The sequence below is a fragment of the Zootoca vivipara genome, chromosome 1 (assembly GCF_965207765.1).
Source record: "Zootoca vivipara chromosome 1, rZooViv2.hap1.1, whole genome shotgun sequence".
Lineage (NCBI taxonomy): Eukaryota > Metazoa > Chordata > Lepidosauria > Squamata > Lacertidae > Zootoca > Zootoca vivipara.
Genome location: NC_142582.1, coordinates 134,333,035 through 134,349,594, shown reverse-complemented (window position 1 = coordinate 134,349,594; position 16,560 = coordinate 134,333,035). Strand labels below are relative to the sequence as shown.

At 49.7% G+C, this 16,560-nt stretch overlaps 1 protein-coding gene across 3 annotated transcripts in view; it reads left to right on the top strand.

The window, feature by feature from the left end:
• LRFN5 (leucine rich repeat and fibronectin type III domain containing 5) overlaps positions 1 to 16,560 on the top strand; it is a 76,665-nt gene that overhangs the window by 40,269 nt on the left and 19,836 nt on the right. For all 3 annotated transcript variants that reach the window (XM_088674861.1, XM_088674856.1, XM_035128624.3), the window contains exon 2: positions 12,544 to 13,969. In XM_088674861.1, the coding sequence (XP_088530987.1) occupies positions 12,564 to 13,969 (1,406 nt within the window). In that variant the 5' untranslated portion in view covers positions 12,544 to 12,563. The remainder of the gene's footprint in view (positions 1 to 12,543; positions 13,970 to 16,560) is intronic.

Here is a 16,560-nt window from a genome sequence, read left to right as displayed (position 1 = left end):
CGTACATAGCTGGGAGCACTGATAGCATATGGTTTCAGAACAGAGTCCATATAGCCAGAAACACCCACTGTAATAGTGTCAATACCTGAGATGATGGGGTGTCCATGTATTTCTAAATAATAATAAAGAAAACAAAAACAAAAATTTGTGCTTAATTGCTTGATTCGTTCGCATTCCTTTTATACTTGACTTCCCTCCCTTTCTTACTTGGGTCCTCAGTTTTACTTAGAATCATAGAATCATAGAGTTGGAAGAGACCACAAGGGCCATCCAGTCCAACCCCCTGCCAAGCAGGAAACACCATCAAAGCATTCCTGACAGATGGCTGTCAAGCCTCTGCTTAAAGACCTCCAAAGAGGGAGACTCCACCACACTCCTTGGTAGCAAATTCCACTGCCGAACAGCTCTTACTGTCAGGAAGTTCTTCCTAATGTTTAGGTGGAATCTTCTTTCTTGAAATTTGAATCCATTGCTCCGTGTCCGCTTCTCTGGAGCAGCAGAAAACAATCTTTCTCCCTCCTCCATATGACATCCTTTCATATATTTGAACATGGCTATCATATCACCCCTTAACCTTCTCTTCTCTTATTGAATGCCTCTCTTATGAGTGAGTTTTCCTGTTTTTCCACTATATTTTAGTATTTTTTTTCTTACAGAAGTTATTATAAACCAGTCAAAATTTCAATTTCCCCATATTGTTTGAATATGTTCCAATCTTTTTTTAAAAAATGTTTTGTTTGATCTCTTATCTGCCTGGTCAACTTGTCCATCTCCGCGCTCTCCTCTTTCGGGATTTCCAGCACCTGCCATCAGAAGGACTGCTCCCTCCCACTGGGGAGGCAGAGCAGAGCCATCCTGACCTCCTCCTCCTCCTCCTCCTCCTCCTCCTCCTCCTCCTCCTCCTCCTCCTCCTCCTCCTCCTCCTCCTCCTCCATGAATTTGTCCAATCCTCTTCTCAAGCCATCCAACTTGATGGCCAGCCTTGCCTCCTGTGGGGGCGAGTTCCATGGTTTAACTGTGCTCTGCCTTGGAGCAGGGAGAGAAGGGGAGGCGACCAGCATGGCCTCTTCCTCCTTGCCCAGGCTGGGGAGGCCTGCTGGGTATGTCTGGCTGCTCCTGAGGAGATGAGAGGGGTGGGTGGGGTCCTCTCTCCCCCCCCCGCCTGCTCCATGCGCATTATTGCTCCGCCATCAATAATTCACAGGCTGCTGCTGCTGTGGCTCCACCAAGACTCTCTGGCTGCATCCATTAGAGGAGAGAGGAGAGATGTCAGGAACCCGAGAGCTGCATCCTGGAGGTGCTGCAGCGGAGGCTCCTGCGAAGCAGCTGACCCGCCGCTTCTCTCTCTCTCTCTCTCTCTCTCTCTCTCTCTCTCTCTCTCTCTCTCTCTCTCTCTCTCTCTCTCTCTCTCTCTCTCTCTCTGCAGCTTCTGCTCTCCTCCCTTCCACCCTCCCCATGTTGCCATGGGGGTTTCCTCTTCATTTGCCCCCCATCGCGCCAGCCTTGTGCGGCTTCTCTGGAAGCAGATGTGCTTGGAGCTTTGAGAGCCCGATAAAAAGGCAGAGCATCAAGAGGTGTTGGTGCAGGATGAAACATTGCTTACTTTTGCACCCGCAGGTGTTCATAAGGAGACCAAAGAGCCTGCCGGATCAGGCCAATGGCCCACCTTGCCCAGCATCCTGTTCTTGCAGGAGGTAGAGCGTAGCTTGTTCGCCTTAGAGAGCCCCCTCCTCCTCCTTGAATTTGTCCAATCTTCTTTTAAAGGCCTCCAAGCTGGTGTCCCCCGTGGGAGCAAGTGCCGCAATTGAATTCTGTGCTGCATGAAGAAGTCCTTCCCACGTTCAGCTTCATGGGAATGTCCAGGAGTTCTCAGTGTTAGGAGAGAGGGAGGAAATGTCCCTTTTCCCCACTCTTTGTGGATGGTGTCCTGCTGGAGATTCGGCTTGTACCAAGCTGCCCTTCAGGGCTTTCTGGAAAAGTTTCTTCTTCCCCTCTCTTCTGTCTTTCACCCCTCCCCAAAATGCCCCTGAATTGATAGGGGGCCCATCTTCAACCTCTGTGAGACTTGCCTTGGTCTCTGTTCACTGGATCCCCCCCATATAATTTAGATTAGGCCTGTGGGAATCTGCTCTGTGTCCAGCTCCCTGACAACGGCTCCCAAGGGTCATCTCTTCCAAGCACCTGCAATGCAGGAATCACAGCCATAAAATTATTTCCATCACTTGTTCCCTGCCATTGAGCTCTGGTATCTTCCTCTGGGCTTCTCCCCTTGGAGACTGGAGGCTGGGCTGGGCAGAGACCTTTCTTAGAGGGACAAACAAATGCAGACGTATCTTCTCGGTGAAGTTTGCACTTTGCCCGAGGTGAGCCTTAGAGGGAGAGGCCCTGCGCATTGATGGTGCGGCCTAAGAAATGATGGCAGTGCAGGGGTTAATCGAACATGGAGCAATTCAGGAGTTGATGGATGGCTTGCAACTTTTCTCCAGCCTTTCCAGGAAAGGTGGGGGTGGCATCTCTGAGCCACTTTGCTTCCAAGCTTGCATAGAACTTGCGTGCCTATCGATCTCTTCCATCTTTGGGTCTTGCTACTAAAGGATTCTCAAGGCAGCTCAGGATAAATGTCCATAAAATATTAACACTGGATAATTAAAACAATACATAAGCAGGAGGATAAATATACGTGGAGGTCCAGGGAGAAAGCCGCCCAGCGCCCTTCTGAAACAAAGATGTCTTTTCGGGAGACGGTGAAGGAATGATCTGCTCTTTCTCCTCTCTCACATACAAACCCCTCCAAGGAGAGACTCTGAGCAGCGATTCTCCTCAAGGACTCCACAGAGTAAAGGAGTCTGGCTTCACTGGGATGCAGAGGGTGCTTAAAAAAAACACCAAGGCTCTCTCCTCACTCCAGATCCCAGCGCTGGAAGACGGAGTCCTCTGTCAGGGATGCTTGAGTTGTGATTCCCACTTTGGAGGGGGTTAGACTAGATGACCCTTCCAACTCTACAGTGCTGTGATTCCCACAGTGCAGGGTTAAACCCTGGAATATGCTCCCAGGTGTATACAGATTCATGGAGGAGGAGGAGGAGGAGGAGGAGGAGGAGGAGGAGGAGGAGGAGGAGGAGGAGGAGGAGAGGGCTATCGGTGGTTACTATCCAGGAAGGCTCTGCTCTGCAGTTGGAGACAAGTCAATGGTTCTGAATACAGTGGTACCTTGAATTACTTCCAGAAGTCCGTTCCAAAACCAAAGCATTCCAAAACCAAGGCACACTTCTTTCCCATAGAAAGTAATGCAAAATGGATGAATCCATTCCAGACTTTTAAAAACAACCCCTAAAAGAGCAATTTAGCACCAATTTTACTATCTAATGAGACCATTGGTCCATAAGATGAAAGCAGTAAACAATGTACTGCAGTCACACAATCAATCCATCAGTAGCTGAACTGGGTTCCACACAGTCACGAGAACAAAACAAAAAAGAGCCACAAAAACAGAAATGCAAAATAAATAGCAAAAACAGACAGACCTTAGCATAACACTCAAAATGGAGCACATTCGGCTTCTGAAAAAAGTTCACAAAGTGAAACACTTACTTCTGGGTTTGCAGTTTTGGGGTTCCAAGTTGTTTGAGTACCAAGGCGTTTGAGAACCAAGGGACCACTGTACACCGCTTGGTGGAAGCCACAGGAGAGGAGAGGGATGCTCATGTGCTCGGATTCTGCTTGCTGGTTTCCCTTGGGGCATCTGGGTGGCTACTGTGAGCACAGGACCCTGTCCATTTTAATGAAGAAGACAGGCTATGCTGTGGTCACAGGCAGCTCACCCTCTCGGCCTCACCTGTCTTCTCCTTTGCCCCCCCTCCCGACTTGTGACTCTGGAAGGGCAGGCCAGGAGGGGGGGGGGCTCCAAGCAAATGGGCTTCTGCCATCCTTTCAAGCTGTAGCAATGAGAGCAACTGGCTGCTCAACATTTTAATTAAGCTTACAAGGTGAAAATAAAAGGAAAACCTGAAAGGAGCAAGTAGCATCGAGGAGTTTTACAGCTCAATTCACGTCTTAGCTCACTGCGAGGGTGCTAAGGAGGGAGAGAGCCCAATGAAGCTGAATGCTGGAAGATTCAGGAGAGATAAAGGGAGTTCAACTGTGGAACTCCCTCCCACAGGAGGCAGGGAGGGCCACAAACCTGGATGGCTTTAAAAGAACTGTGGACAAATTCATGGAGGAGGAGGAGAGGGCTATCAATGGCCACCAGCCAGGATGTTCTGCTTTGGCTCCACAACTGGAGGCAGAAATGCTCTAAATACAAATTGCTGGAAGCCAAAGGAGGAGAGAGTTGCTTTGGGTTCAAGTCCTGCTTGTGGGTTTCCCCTTGAGACATCTGGCCGGCCACTGTAAGAAGAGGAGGCTGGACTAGGTGAGCCGTAGGCCTGATACTGCATGTCTGAGGTTTTGATCCCTGGCAAGAGGTTGGCCAGCCTCTTGTTCTTGGGACAAGCTCTTCCATTGTTGAGCATCTCAGATCGGGAGGAGTTGACACTTGCTTCCCTGTTGCAAGACCCACCAATTTGGGGTCAGGCCTGACCTTTGGAGCAATGGAGAGCAGGAGTCTACTCCCTCTTCAGCTCTTCCAGGGCAGCTGCCCAGTCCCCTTTTCATCTTCACCTGAATCATCACCATTGTTTATTTGTGTGCTGCCTTTCCATAGCCAAACCCTGCCCAAGGCGGCTTTCAAAATGGAAATAGTCATGGAACTGCAAAAATAGGACAAAAGTAGCCGTAAGCAATAACTAGAAGTGAATCAAAACAAACACAGCAAAATTGAAACACTCCCCACATAAGTCATAAAAGGATTATAAAAAATACAGGTGCAAAAAATAATAATACCAATAGCAGCAAAATTAGCATCTCCAGAGTTAAATGTTGACCCCAAGAAAAACCCCTAAACCCCACCCCACCCCAAGAGTCTGCAGGCATCCTGAAAAGAAGGTCTTTCAGGGCTCACAAGCAAGAAGGCCTTTCTCAAAGCCTCAGCTCCATCTGTCGGTCCATCCACCATCTGTCCGGGCCCCAGAGCCCTCCCTGGTCAGGTGCCTCAAGAGGCTCGCAAAGCAGGGAGCAGGTCTTGCAGGACTCGCACCAAGAACCTTCTCCGCTCTGGACCTCTCCGGCTCCTCCGACTCTTCTTCCCAGGACCTGCCTTCAAGGACCCTTGCCATTCCAGCCTCCGTCCTGGTCTACCTCCTCCTTATAATGTGGATTTCCGTGTGTCTCGGACTCCAGACCAGCCTGGTCAGCGTAGAAGACTCTGTGTGTCCGTCTGTTGGAGACTCTGTTCCCTTCGCACCCAAGCAGCCTTGGCTTGCCTTTGTCCTTTCAGCTGCCTCCTGGGGACCTGACGCTTCCTGCTTGCTGAGCTCTCAGCTTCTGCTTCCAGCGTTGGGGCCTTTTGCTCTTGGGACCGAGGTCCAGGGTTTATTTTAAAGGGAGGATGTCACCTCCCTGGTGCTGGCCCAGCCTGCCAGCCTGTCAACATCATTTTCCATCTCTGTCAAATCTGTAAGCGTTTCTGACTTTTTCCTGTCATCCGTTAACATTTTGCTGTTTCCCCCTAAGCATCAAACTTCACCTTCCCTTGACATCCTCCTCCTTACTCCACGCAGAGCTGGGGAAACCCACTTCTGTTGTTTTCTACGCCTCTGGCCAGTCTCAGCTCCTTCTGGGAGGACAGGGCTGCGGCTACTTATGGCTTCTCTGTGGGGAGTTCTGGTCGGTCCTGGTGAGAGCCTCCTGGTGGACATTGTAGTCATTCTAGGCTGCATCATCAGGAGGTTGGAATAGATAACCCTCAGGCTTCCTTCAAACAATACAATTCTATGATTCTAAGTCATGAGTAGGCAAACTAAGGCCCGGGGGGGGGGGGGGCGGGTCTGGGCCAATCGCCTTCTAAATCCTGCCCACGGACAGTCCGGGAATCAGCGTGTTTTTACATGAGTAGAATGTGTGCTTTTATTTAAAATGCATCTCTGGGTTATTTGTGGGGCATAGGAATTCATTCATTATTTTTTCCCAAAATATAGTCTGGCCCCCCACAAGGTCTGAGGGACAGTGGCCTGGCCCCCTGATGAAAAAGTTTGCTGACCCCTGTTCTAAGTCTAGTGTCTTCAGACCATACATGGAATACAGTTTCCAGTTCCGGGCGCCACAATTTAAGAAGGTTATTGACAAGCCAGAATGTCTGCAGAGGAGGGCAACCAAGATTATCCAGGGTCTGGAAACTAAGCCTTATGAGGAACGGTTGAAGGAGCTGGGTATGTTTTGCCTGGAAAAGAGGAGACTGAGAGGAGAAATGAGAACCATCTTCAAATATCTCAAAGGCTGTCACATGGAAGAGGGACCAAGCTTGTTTTCTACTGCTCTGGGGGGGGGGGAGGACTCGAGGCAATGGCTTCAAGTTCCAAGAAAGGAGATTCTGACTAAACATCAGGAAGAACTTTCTGACCATAGGAGCTGTTCCATAGTGGAATGGTTTCCCTCGGGAGGTTGTGGACTCTCCTTCCTTGGAAGTTTCTAAGCAGAGGCTGGATGTCCACCTCTCCTGGATGCTTTAGCTGCCTTGCAGGGGGTTGGACTGGATGACCCTTAGTGCCCATTCCAATTCTATGATCTATGATTCTGCACCTGACCCTTCACCTGCCAGTTGGATGCAAGTGCAGGAGAGCAGCGTTTCCTCCTCGGCTTGAGAGAGAAGGTTGTCGGCAAGGTGTGGATTTATGGGATGATCTGCTCCTGGCAGAGTTAATTTCCAGCAGATGCCAGGATAGCTGAAAGCCCCCATTACTACACTTCTCACCTGCAAAAGTTCAGTCATCTCTTTCAGGAGTTTCCTCCTTGTCTTCTGGCTGGCTGACAGGAGAATGCCAGGCCGCTCTGCTGTCCTCAGATGTCTCAACTTCTGCTAACTAACATGTTCTAATTGTTATCTTAAGTATTCCCCTCCTCCCTTTTGTACACCGCTTTGACCTTTCTAATAGGAAGCAATTAATGAGTTGTGCAAATAAACGAATAAAGCAACTAAACCGTTAGGTTTCAATTAGAAATGCAAACAATCTTGCAAAGGAGTTGAGCTGCTAGCAGGAAGCAGGAACCTCCTCAATGGGGAGGGGGGGAAAGCAGGCAACAGGTTTTCCTTGGTTATTTTCCTCTATGCCAGGGGTCCCCAGACTTACCCGGCTTTGGGCCGGTGCCCGCCACGCCGATCGTGCGGCGGGCCGGAGGGCGGGGGGTGCGCGCCCGTGCGCATGCGCACACACACTTACTGGCGCGGTGGCGCGCTTCCAGGTTGGAAAAATCGCCGAAAATCGTTTGTGTGCATGCATATGGGCCTCCCCCCCAACCCGGAAGTGCACCGGAAATGACCTCTTCTGGGTCGGGAGAGGCCCATACGCATGCGCACAAACGATTTTCAGCGCTTTTTCCTGATCTGGAAGTGCGCCGCCGCGCTGCGCGCCGTAAGAGCGGGCGGCGGGGGTCGTCATGGGCCGGATTGGGCGGCCAATTGGGCTGCATCTGGCCCGCGGGCCGTAGTTTGGGGACCCCTGCTCTATGCTAATCTGCCTCAAACAGAACTTGAAAGTGTTGTTATCACCTCATTGACTTGGCAGGCCAAGAAGTGTCTGTCAGATGGCTCCTGAATCTGCCCCTGCCCGCCTGCCATCCCTGCTCCTCCTCTAGCTTTCCAGAGTCATAGAAGTGCAGAGTTGGAAGAGACCCAAGGGGTCATTTAGCCCACCCCACCCCCTGCAATGCTGGAATCGCAGCCACATTGCAGGAGCCCAAAGTGGGGCTGGGGGGTCCTCTCTCTTTCCCCCTCTCCATTGCCCGGGATTCTGAGGAGCCTTCTGGGGAGCTCAGTGGATCTCCCTATGGATCCCATTCCTGGCTTCTCTTTCTATACTAGGCCACAGAACTTGTGGGGAAGCTTTTTTCCGCCTGGCTGAAGTTGGTGGGCCTAAAATTTACCTGCCTCTGTGGAGGCACCTACATCCAGTCCTGTTTAGGGAAGTTTTTAATGTTTGAAATTTTATTCTGTTTTTAGTGTTCTGTTGGGCGCTGAGAGTGGCTGGGGAAACCCAGCTAAATGGGTGGGGTATAAATAATGAAATTATTACAGTGGTACCTTGGTTCTCAAACTTAATCTGTTCCGGAAGTCCGTTCCAAAACCATAGCGTAATGCAAACCAAAGTAATGCAAAATGGATTAATCCGTTTCAGACTTTTAAAAACAACCCCTAAAACATCAATTTAACATGAATTTTACTACCTAACGAGACAATTGATCCATAAATGAAAGCAATGTACTGTACTATAAAATAAACAAGCGAGTATTGTAGATGATGAAAATTAAATTTTTATTTTCTTACTTGCTCTGATGATAGTCATTGTTTGGAAGGGGGACTTTTATCCATTTCCGCAGTAACACCATCTGTCAATCAGCTGAACCGGGTTCCACACAGTCACAAAAACAAATTAACTGAAAAAGCCTCAAAAACAAAAATTCAAAATAAATAGCAAAACCAAAAGTGCCAAATACTGTGGTATCTTGGTTCTCGAACTTAATCCATTCCAGAAGTCTGTTTGACTTCCGAAATGTTCTAAAACCAGGACACAGCTTCTGATTGGTGCAGGCGCCCCGGAAACAATAGACGACAGCCACATCGGACGTTGGCTTCCGGAAAACGTTTGAAAACCAGAACACTTACTTCCAGGTTTTCGGTGTTTGGGAACCAAGGTGTTTGAGAACTAAGGTACCACTGTATTATTATTATTATTATTATTATTATTATTATTATTATTATTATTATTAATATTATCCATGGCCACCATCCCTGGGAGAGAAGGCTAAGCTCTGCCTCCACAGTCGGAGGCAGCAATGCTTCTGAATCCTAGGAGGGGCCAGGTCGTTTGTGCTTGGATCCTGCTTGCAAATTTCCCTCTGGGGCATCTTCTCTGCTGCTGTGAGCGGACTAGATAGGCCATTGCTTTAGCCTCTCGGCATTCAGAGGCAGCATCATGCACAAGCAGTCATAATAATAATAATAATAATAATAATAATAATAATAATAATAATAATAATTTACTATTTGTACCCCGCCCATCTGGCTGAGTCTCCCCAGCCACTCTGGGCAGCTCCCAATCAAATATTAAAACAATACAGCATTAAATATTAAAAAAAACTTCCCTCAACAGGGCTGCCTTCAGATGTCTTTTAAAAGTAGGAGAGCTGCTTATTTCCTTGACATCTGTTGGAAGTTACAGGTAGGTAGCCGTGTTGGTCTGGGTCGAAGTAAAATAAAAAAAATCCTTCAGTAGCACCTTAAAGACCAACTAAGTTTTTATTTTGGTATGAGCTTTCGTGTGCATGCACACTTCTTCAGATACAGTGAAATGGGAGTCCCCAGGCACTTATGTAGAGAAGGGGTGGGGAGGGGTGGGGATGGGGAGGGGGGATCACTCAGAAGGGTGGTGGAAGTGGGTGATTGACTGACTGATAGCTGTTGATGACCGAAAACGACTGCAAATGGTTTTGCATGAAAAAGCAAGGGTTGAGATGGCTGAAGATCGCTTATCATGTATAATGAGATAAGAATCCGATATCTCTGTTGGAAGGGCATTCCACAGGGCGGGTGCCACTACCGAGAAGGCCCTCTGAATGCACAAGATTCTTTCCTGCGCATTTCCTTGTGCCACTTGCCAGGCACGATGCTCCTGCGCTCGCCTTCCCTGACCCAGCCTGGCCTCCTTTCCCTGGCATGGAGGGCCTGTTTCTCTGGGGGGGGGGCACTGAGGGGGACCCTCCCCATCTGCTGCCAGGAGGAAGAGCAAGCGCTCCTGTCCGGAATCTGCTTGCAAGGAGTTGTGTAGGGAACGGGAAAAGGTTAGTTAGCTGGACTTTATTTCCATGTCGCCTTTTGGCCAGAAAGGACTCCCAGGGCAACTCTCAAGGAGCAGAAGATAAATAAAACTGAAGCAATAAAATGCAGCTTATAGAAATCTGGGGCAAAATCCGAACATCTACTCCCCCCCCCCGAAAAATAAGGTCACTCTTCCCAAATGCACACAATACACTTCCTGAGGACAAAAGAATTTATGAATGTAAGAAGAGTTTGCTGGATCAGGCCAGTGGCCCATCTAGTCCAGCCTCCTGTTTCTGTTTCTGTGTCTGGAGCCTCGCTGCAAATGGCCCGCCTTCTCCAGGGTCAGAAAAATTGGGGGCCTTCTCCTCAAGGATGTGCTTAAACATCACCCTTGGAAGTCTGAATTAATGCAAAAGAATATTCTCTGTGGAAAGGCGTAAATGGTTTTATTCCAAAAATTTATGGTTCCTTCTCAGAACGACCTGCCTCCCTCATGTTCAAAGCTGCTGGGGAAGGGAACAAGTTTAATTGGTACATTTATAGTCCTGGACTGCCTGGCTCTCCACGAAGGAGCCCAACCACTTTCTTTCCAACGCAACGCATAAATTGGAGCAATATTGGATTCTGCAGAGAAGAGATTACCCTCTCAGCTGCCTATAAAAATGAATTTGTTTCTGTAAGCTTTTTCCCTTTGTCCAGTGGACACAGAGTCTCCTGGGCGTCCGCAATGGAGGCAGAAAAAGACAAATCATGCCATTGGTCGGCCCCTGGGCTCTCGACACCCTCTGGATGTGGGGCAGGGGCAGACTGTCCCCCATCAGGGCAGGCCATGGGGGTCCTTGTCTGGGGGCGGGAGGCCGAGCCCTCTGGACATGAAGGGAGTTGGCAGAGGGGCTGGAAGAGGTTGCAGACTGACATTCCATAAACCACAGAGAGCATTTTAATATGTTTTATATCCTGCCTTTCAACAAAGCAGTTTGCAAGGCGGCTAATGTTAAGTGCACAGAACCATGTGGGATGGAAATAATTAAACGGAGGCAGAAGAAAATCGGCAGCAAAGTAATCTTCAGCCGTCATAAAAAAAAGCACTATCTCCTTCCAATAAAACAGTTTTAAGTTGGAAGCAAAGCGAAGTTGGAGCCAAGGAAATTTATCTGGGGGGGGGAGGGCGATTGCACGGCCTGGATCTTCAGCTTGCCCGTGGTTTCAGACATGTGCTCCTAGGATTGCAGAGTTGGGAGGGACCTCAAGGGTCATCTAGTCCAACCCCCTGCAATGCGGGACTCAAAGCTGATTACCGTCTGCGAATGGTTGAGAGGGAGCCAGGAGCTGCTGGGTTATTTGTGGGGCATAGGAATTCGTTCATATTTCCCTCCCCAAAATATAGTCCGGCCTCCTGCTGAAAAAGTTTGCTGACCCCTGACATATTAGCTGTATTTCTGCCCCAGTGGGGGTGGAAACTTGCAAAATCGCCAGTTTCATAAAGCAACAGGTTACCATAACTTCTCTATTAGAAGCGCACTCAAGGATTTCCAAGAGTACACACGATCACATTTATTGTGGCCCTTTGGGCCACCACCACAATATTTCTTCAGCTGCGACTGGTTTCCTGCTAAACTCCTGCAACTTTCCTGCTGCAAATGCTCCAGTTCTTTTGGTGACGTTGGTTGTCCTGCTTTTAATGTGCTACAGCACAAGAGCACCTATGCATAACACTCGGATTCCTTGTGATGGAGCCATCCCCACTTTCCCATTGCTGGAGACCTCAGGAGGGGAGAGGGCTCTTGTGTTCGAATCCTGATTGCTGGTTTCCCGTAATGGGCATCTGGTAGACCTCTGTGAGGACAGGCTGCTGCTGGGCTGGATGGGCCCCTTTGGCCTGATCCTGCAGAGCTGTGCTTACTGTTGTGTCTTTGTGCATGGATCTAAGCAATTGCTTAGAACAGGAATCACAGCCAGAACATGTCCTCCTTTTCAAGGGTAAAATTTCTCTGCCTGGGTGGATTTTTTAAATTTACCAAAATGTCTATGGCTTTACTTTCTGCAGGAGACATAGATGTAACTGGCAGTTGAAGACTTGCTCTCCTCTCCTCTTCTCCTGCCCCCTCAGCAATATACCCCTCAGCTTCTATAGCCTACCTATAGTAGGAGGTTTAAAATGAGAGTTGTCATAGCGTCGTCTTTTTTTGCTCTTCAGAATATGGCAACCCAAGTTCTGATCTTATTTTTTGAAAGTTTTAAAGAGGTGTGTGTGTTTTTTAAAAATACTAATAATGTTATTGTCGTATTCAGCTTGTAAACCAATTTGAGGTTGTTGGAGTGTTTTTTTTGCAATCAAGTGGTGTATACATTTTATGAAATAATAAATACAGAAATAGCTGTTCCATAGTGGAAGAGACCCCCTTGAACTCTCCTTTGCCAGAGGTTTTTATGCAGAGCTCGGACAGCCACCTGATATGGATTCTTTAGCTGTGTTCAGGGGGGAGGTCCAGATGGCCTTGGGGTTCCCTTCCAACAATTCTACACTTCTATGAAACGAATTGCGCCGGCGTGGCTGTGTGTGGGACTCGAACCTGGTGCTCCCCATGTAACTCCTCTTCCCTCTCTCTCCTCTCTCTCTCTCTCTCTCTCAGCATCCTGACCCCGCTCTACAATGGAAAAACTGCTTCTGTATCTGCTCTTCATTGGCATAGCGGCGAAGGCCCAGATCTGTCCCAAGCGCTGCGTCTGCCAGATCCTGTCTCCCAACCTCGCCACCCTTTGCGCCAAGAAGGGCCTCCTGTTTGTGCCCCCCAACATCGACCGGAGGACCGTGGAGCTGCGGCTGGCCGACAACTTTGTCACCAGCATCAAGCGCAAGGATTTTGCCAACATGACCAGCCTGGTGGACCTGACCCTCTCGCGGAACACCATCAGCTTTGTCACCCCGCACGCCTTTGCCGACCTGCGCAACCTCAGGGCCCTGCACCTGAACAGCAACCGGCTGACCAAGATCACCCACGACATGCTGAGCGGCCTCCTCAACCTGCACCACCTGATCCTCAACAACAACCAGCTGACGCTGATCTCCGCCACGGCCTTTGACGACGTCCTGGCGCTTGAGGAGCTGGACCTGTCCTACAACAACCTGGAGACCATCCCCTGGGACGCCGTGGAGAAGATGGTCAGCTTGCACACCCTCAGCCTGGACCACAACATGATCGACAGCATCCCCAAGGGGACCTTCTCCCACCTCCACAAGATGACCCGCCTGGACGTCACCTCCAACAAGCTGCACAAGCTGCCCCCCGACCCCCTCTTCCAGAGGGCCCAGGTCTTGGCCACCTCAGGGATCATCAGCCCCTCCACCTTCGCCCTCAGCTTTGGCGGGAACCCCTTGCACTGCAACTGCGAGCTGCTGTGGCTGCGGCGCCTCTCCAGGGAGGACGACCTGGAGACGTGCGCCACCCCGCCGCTCCTCTCGGGCCGCTATTTCTGGTCGGTCCCCGAGGAGGAGTTTCTGTGCGAGCCGCCCCTCATCACGAGGCACACCCACGAGCTGAGGGTGCTGGAGGGCCAGAGGGCCATCCTGAGGTGCAAGGCCCGCGGGGACCCCGAGCCGGCCATCCACTGGATCTCGCCCGAGGGCAAGCTGATCTCCAACGCCACGCGCTCGCTGGTCTACGACAACGGGACCCTCGACATCCACATCACCACCATGAAGGATACGGGCTCCTTCACCTGCATCGCCTCCAACCCGGCCGGGGAGGCCACGCAGTCGGTGGACCTGCACATCATCAAGCTGCCCCACATCGTCAACAGCACCAACCACATCCACGAGCCGGACCCCGGCTCCTCAGACATCTCCACCTCCACCAAGTCCGGCTCCAACGCCAGCAGCAGCAGCAGCAGCAGCAGCAGCAATGGGGAGACCAAGGTCAGCCCCGACAAGAAGGTGGTGGTGGCCGAGGCCACATCCTCTACCGCCCTGCTCAAGTTCAACTTCCAAAGGAATATCCCTGGAATACGCATGTTCCAAATCCAGTACAATGGGACGTACGATGACTCGCTTGTTTACAGGTAAGGAGCCCCGGACCAGTTTGGTCCATCGCCTGCTCCCTTTGCTGGGGGGAACCTTTCCCTTTCACCTCTTCTCGGCTCTTGGGGGGTTAGGTGGACTCAGCAGGAGATAGGGAGAAACCCTCTTCATTCAGGTCTTGCCAGCGCCGAATTCAGGACAGTGTGGGGCTGGACAAAGGAGGGATGGTGGAGATGGCCTCCCCCTCCTGAATCTTCCAGAGAAGAGGAAGACAGTATAGATTTAGAGCAGTGGTTTGAGGAAGGACATGGCTCAGAGGTAGATGAAGAGCTGAGTTAGGAAATAACAGCAGAGGAAGGGAGGGGAGCAGAGCCGGAGCAGCTGGATGACACATTATCACTAGATAGCATTCCAGACCCCCTTCTCCCGGAAGATCAAAGGCTCCTAAGCAAATGGCCTAAAGCGGCAACTGTAAAATGGGTGGTGCTGTTGGCGATTGAGGAGAGAAGGGGGATGGAGATTATTCAGAGCAATGCCATCATTTCTAAGCCTCCCTCTGTGAATATTGAATAAAAGACATTGGTAAGAGCTTCCTTGCCTTATCTATTCCTGACAGCCTGCTGTGGGGGATCAGATTCCTTGACACCTGACAGCGGGTGGCTTCCCTGCACAGGGCACTGAGCCAAGGGAGCACAAAATCGAGAAGATCCGTAACTGAGATGATCTATTGGTGGAGGGGGGCAAATTTTGGCCTCACACAGGGAGCCATATTACAAAAGATTACCAAATCCAGCAGCATAGCTAGCCACTCGGGGGCCCTGTGCCCGGGGTGGGGTGAGCAAGGGCAGGGAGTCTGTCCCCTGCCTCCCCCTAGAGCATAGCTGCCAAGTCTCCCATTTTCTCCGGGAAACCCCCGTTTTTCCAGCTGTCCCCAGCCGAAAAAATGGATTTTTTTTTGTTTTACCCCGGTTTATTCTGGCGCGGCGGCCATTTTGGAACTGTGCTGCAGCCATTTTGGAACTGGGCAGAGCAGCATCAAAAGTGGCTTCTGAGCATGCTCCGCCCAGTTCCAAAATGGCAGCCGCGCTACTTCTGGTATGCTAATTTCGGTCCGCTCCCTTATTTTTCAGAGAGGAACTTGGCAGGTATGCTGTAGAGTGGCTGAGAGTGTGTGACGGGCAGACACAAGCCTCATGGTGCCGTTTTGGGCAGCGTGGAGCCTGCAGACACCCAAGCCACTCCATCACTCCCAGGAGAGATGTGGGACCCAGTGACCCACCCCCCCAGCTACAAAGTCTGCCCCTGGTCTTGCAAGACTTCTCCCCCCAGGCCTTTGGGAACAGACTGCCTTTACCCAAAAGGCTGGTGCCATGTCAGTTTAATTGCAATTACTGGTATGGCTTCCATCGATGTTATCTATGTGCTTAGTTTTAACGCTAGCAGCGTTTAATTGTTTTTCAAGGATTGCTTTCCACCTCATGCTTTTAGAAGTCTTTCTTTTTATCTGTACGCCACCTGAAAACGTCAAAATGCAGAGCATTGGAAGTGCAAATATACAAAATGCAGTTTATGGAAGTCGATTAAAAAATGACAGAAATCAGCAATTTCTTCTTCTTCTGTGGCGATCACTCGTATCGGAGTAAGATTGTCTTCCATAAACATAGTTTTAACAATAGGTCCATAAGTGACCGTGGAGGCCAATTCTGGATCCACACATCCTTCCACAATGGGGACATTGGTTTCCAGGTGGGAGTTGATCACGGTGTGGATTTGCCAAGTGTGCCTTTCCCTTAGCATGTTTCTCCCTTGCGTCCTGAGTTCGAGTGTCTTCAAAGCCCAGGACACCTTTGATGAAGGCTGTTCTCCAACTGGAGCGCTCGCAGGCCAGGGTTTCCCAGTTTTCAGTGTTTATACTACATTTTAAAAGATTTGCCTTGAGACAGTCTTTAAACCTCTTTTGTTGACCACCAGCATTACGCTTTCCATTTTAAGATCGTAATAGAGTAGTTGCTTTGGAAGACGATCATCAGGCATCCGCACAACAATGTCCAGCAGCACCTTAGAGACCAACTAAGTTTGTTCTGGGTCTAAGCTTTTGTGTGCATGCACACTTCTTCAGATACTCTGAAATAGAAGTCACCAGACCCTTATATATAGTGAGAGGATGGGGTGGGGTTTTTCTCAGGAGGGTAGTGGGAGATGGGTGCTTGACTCAATGGGTATGGTAAACCTGTTGACAACTGTTAACGACTGCAAATAGTCCTACAGGAAAAAGCAAGGAATAGTATGCAGATGGTTAGCATATGTAATGAGACAGGAATCCAATATCTCTGTTAAGACCAGGTCTCTCCATAGTTTTCAGTTTAGTGATAAGTTGTAATTCAGCAACTTCTCTTTCAAGTCTATTTCTGAAATCTTTTGTAATAAGACAGCTGCTTTGAGACCTTGTATAGAATGTCCTGGGAGATTGAAGTGTTCTCCTACTGGTTTCTCTGTCTTGTGGTTCCTGATGTCAGATTTATGTCCATTTATCCTTTGGCATAGTAGGGTTTGGCCTGTTTGTCCAATATACAGTGGTGCCTCGACTTACGAATTTAATCCGTTCCGAAGGCACCTTCGTAGGTCGAAAAAT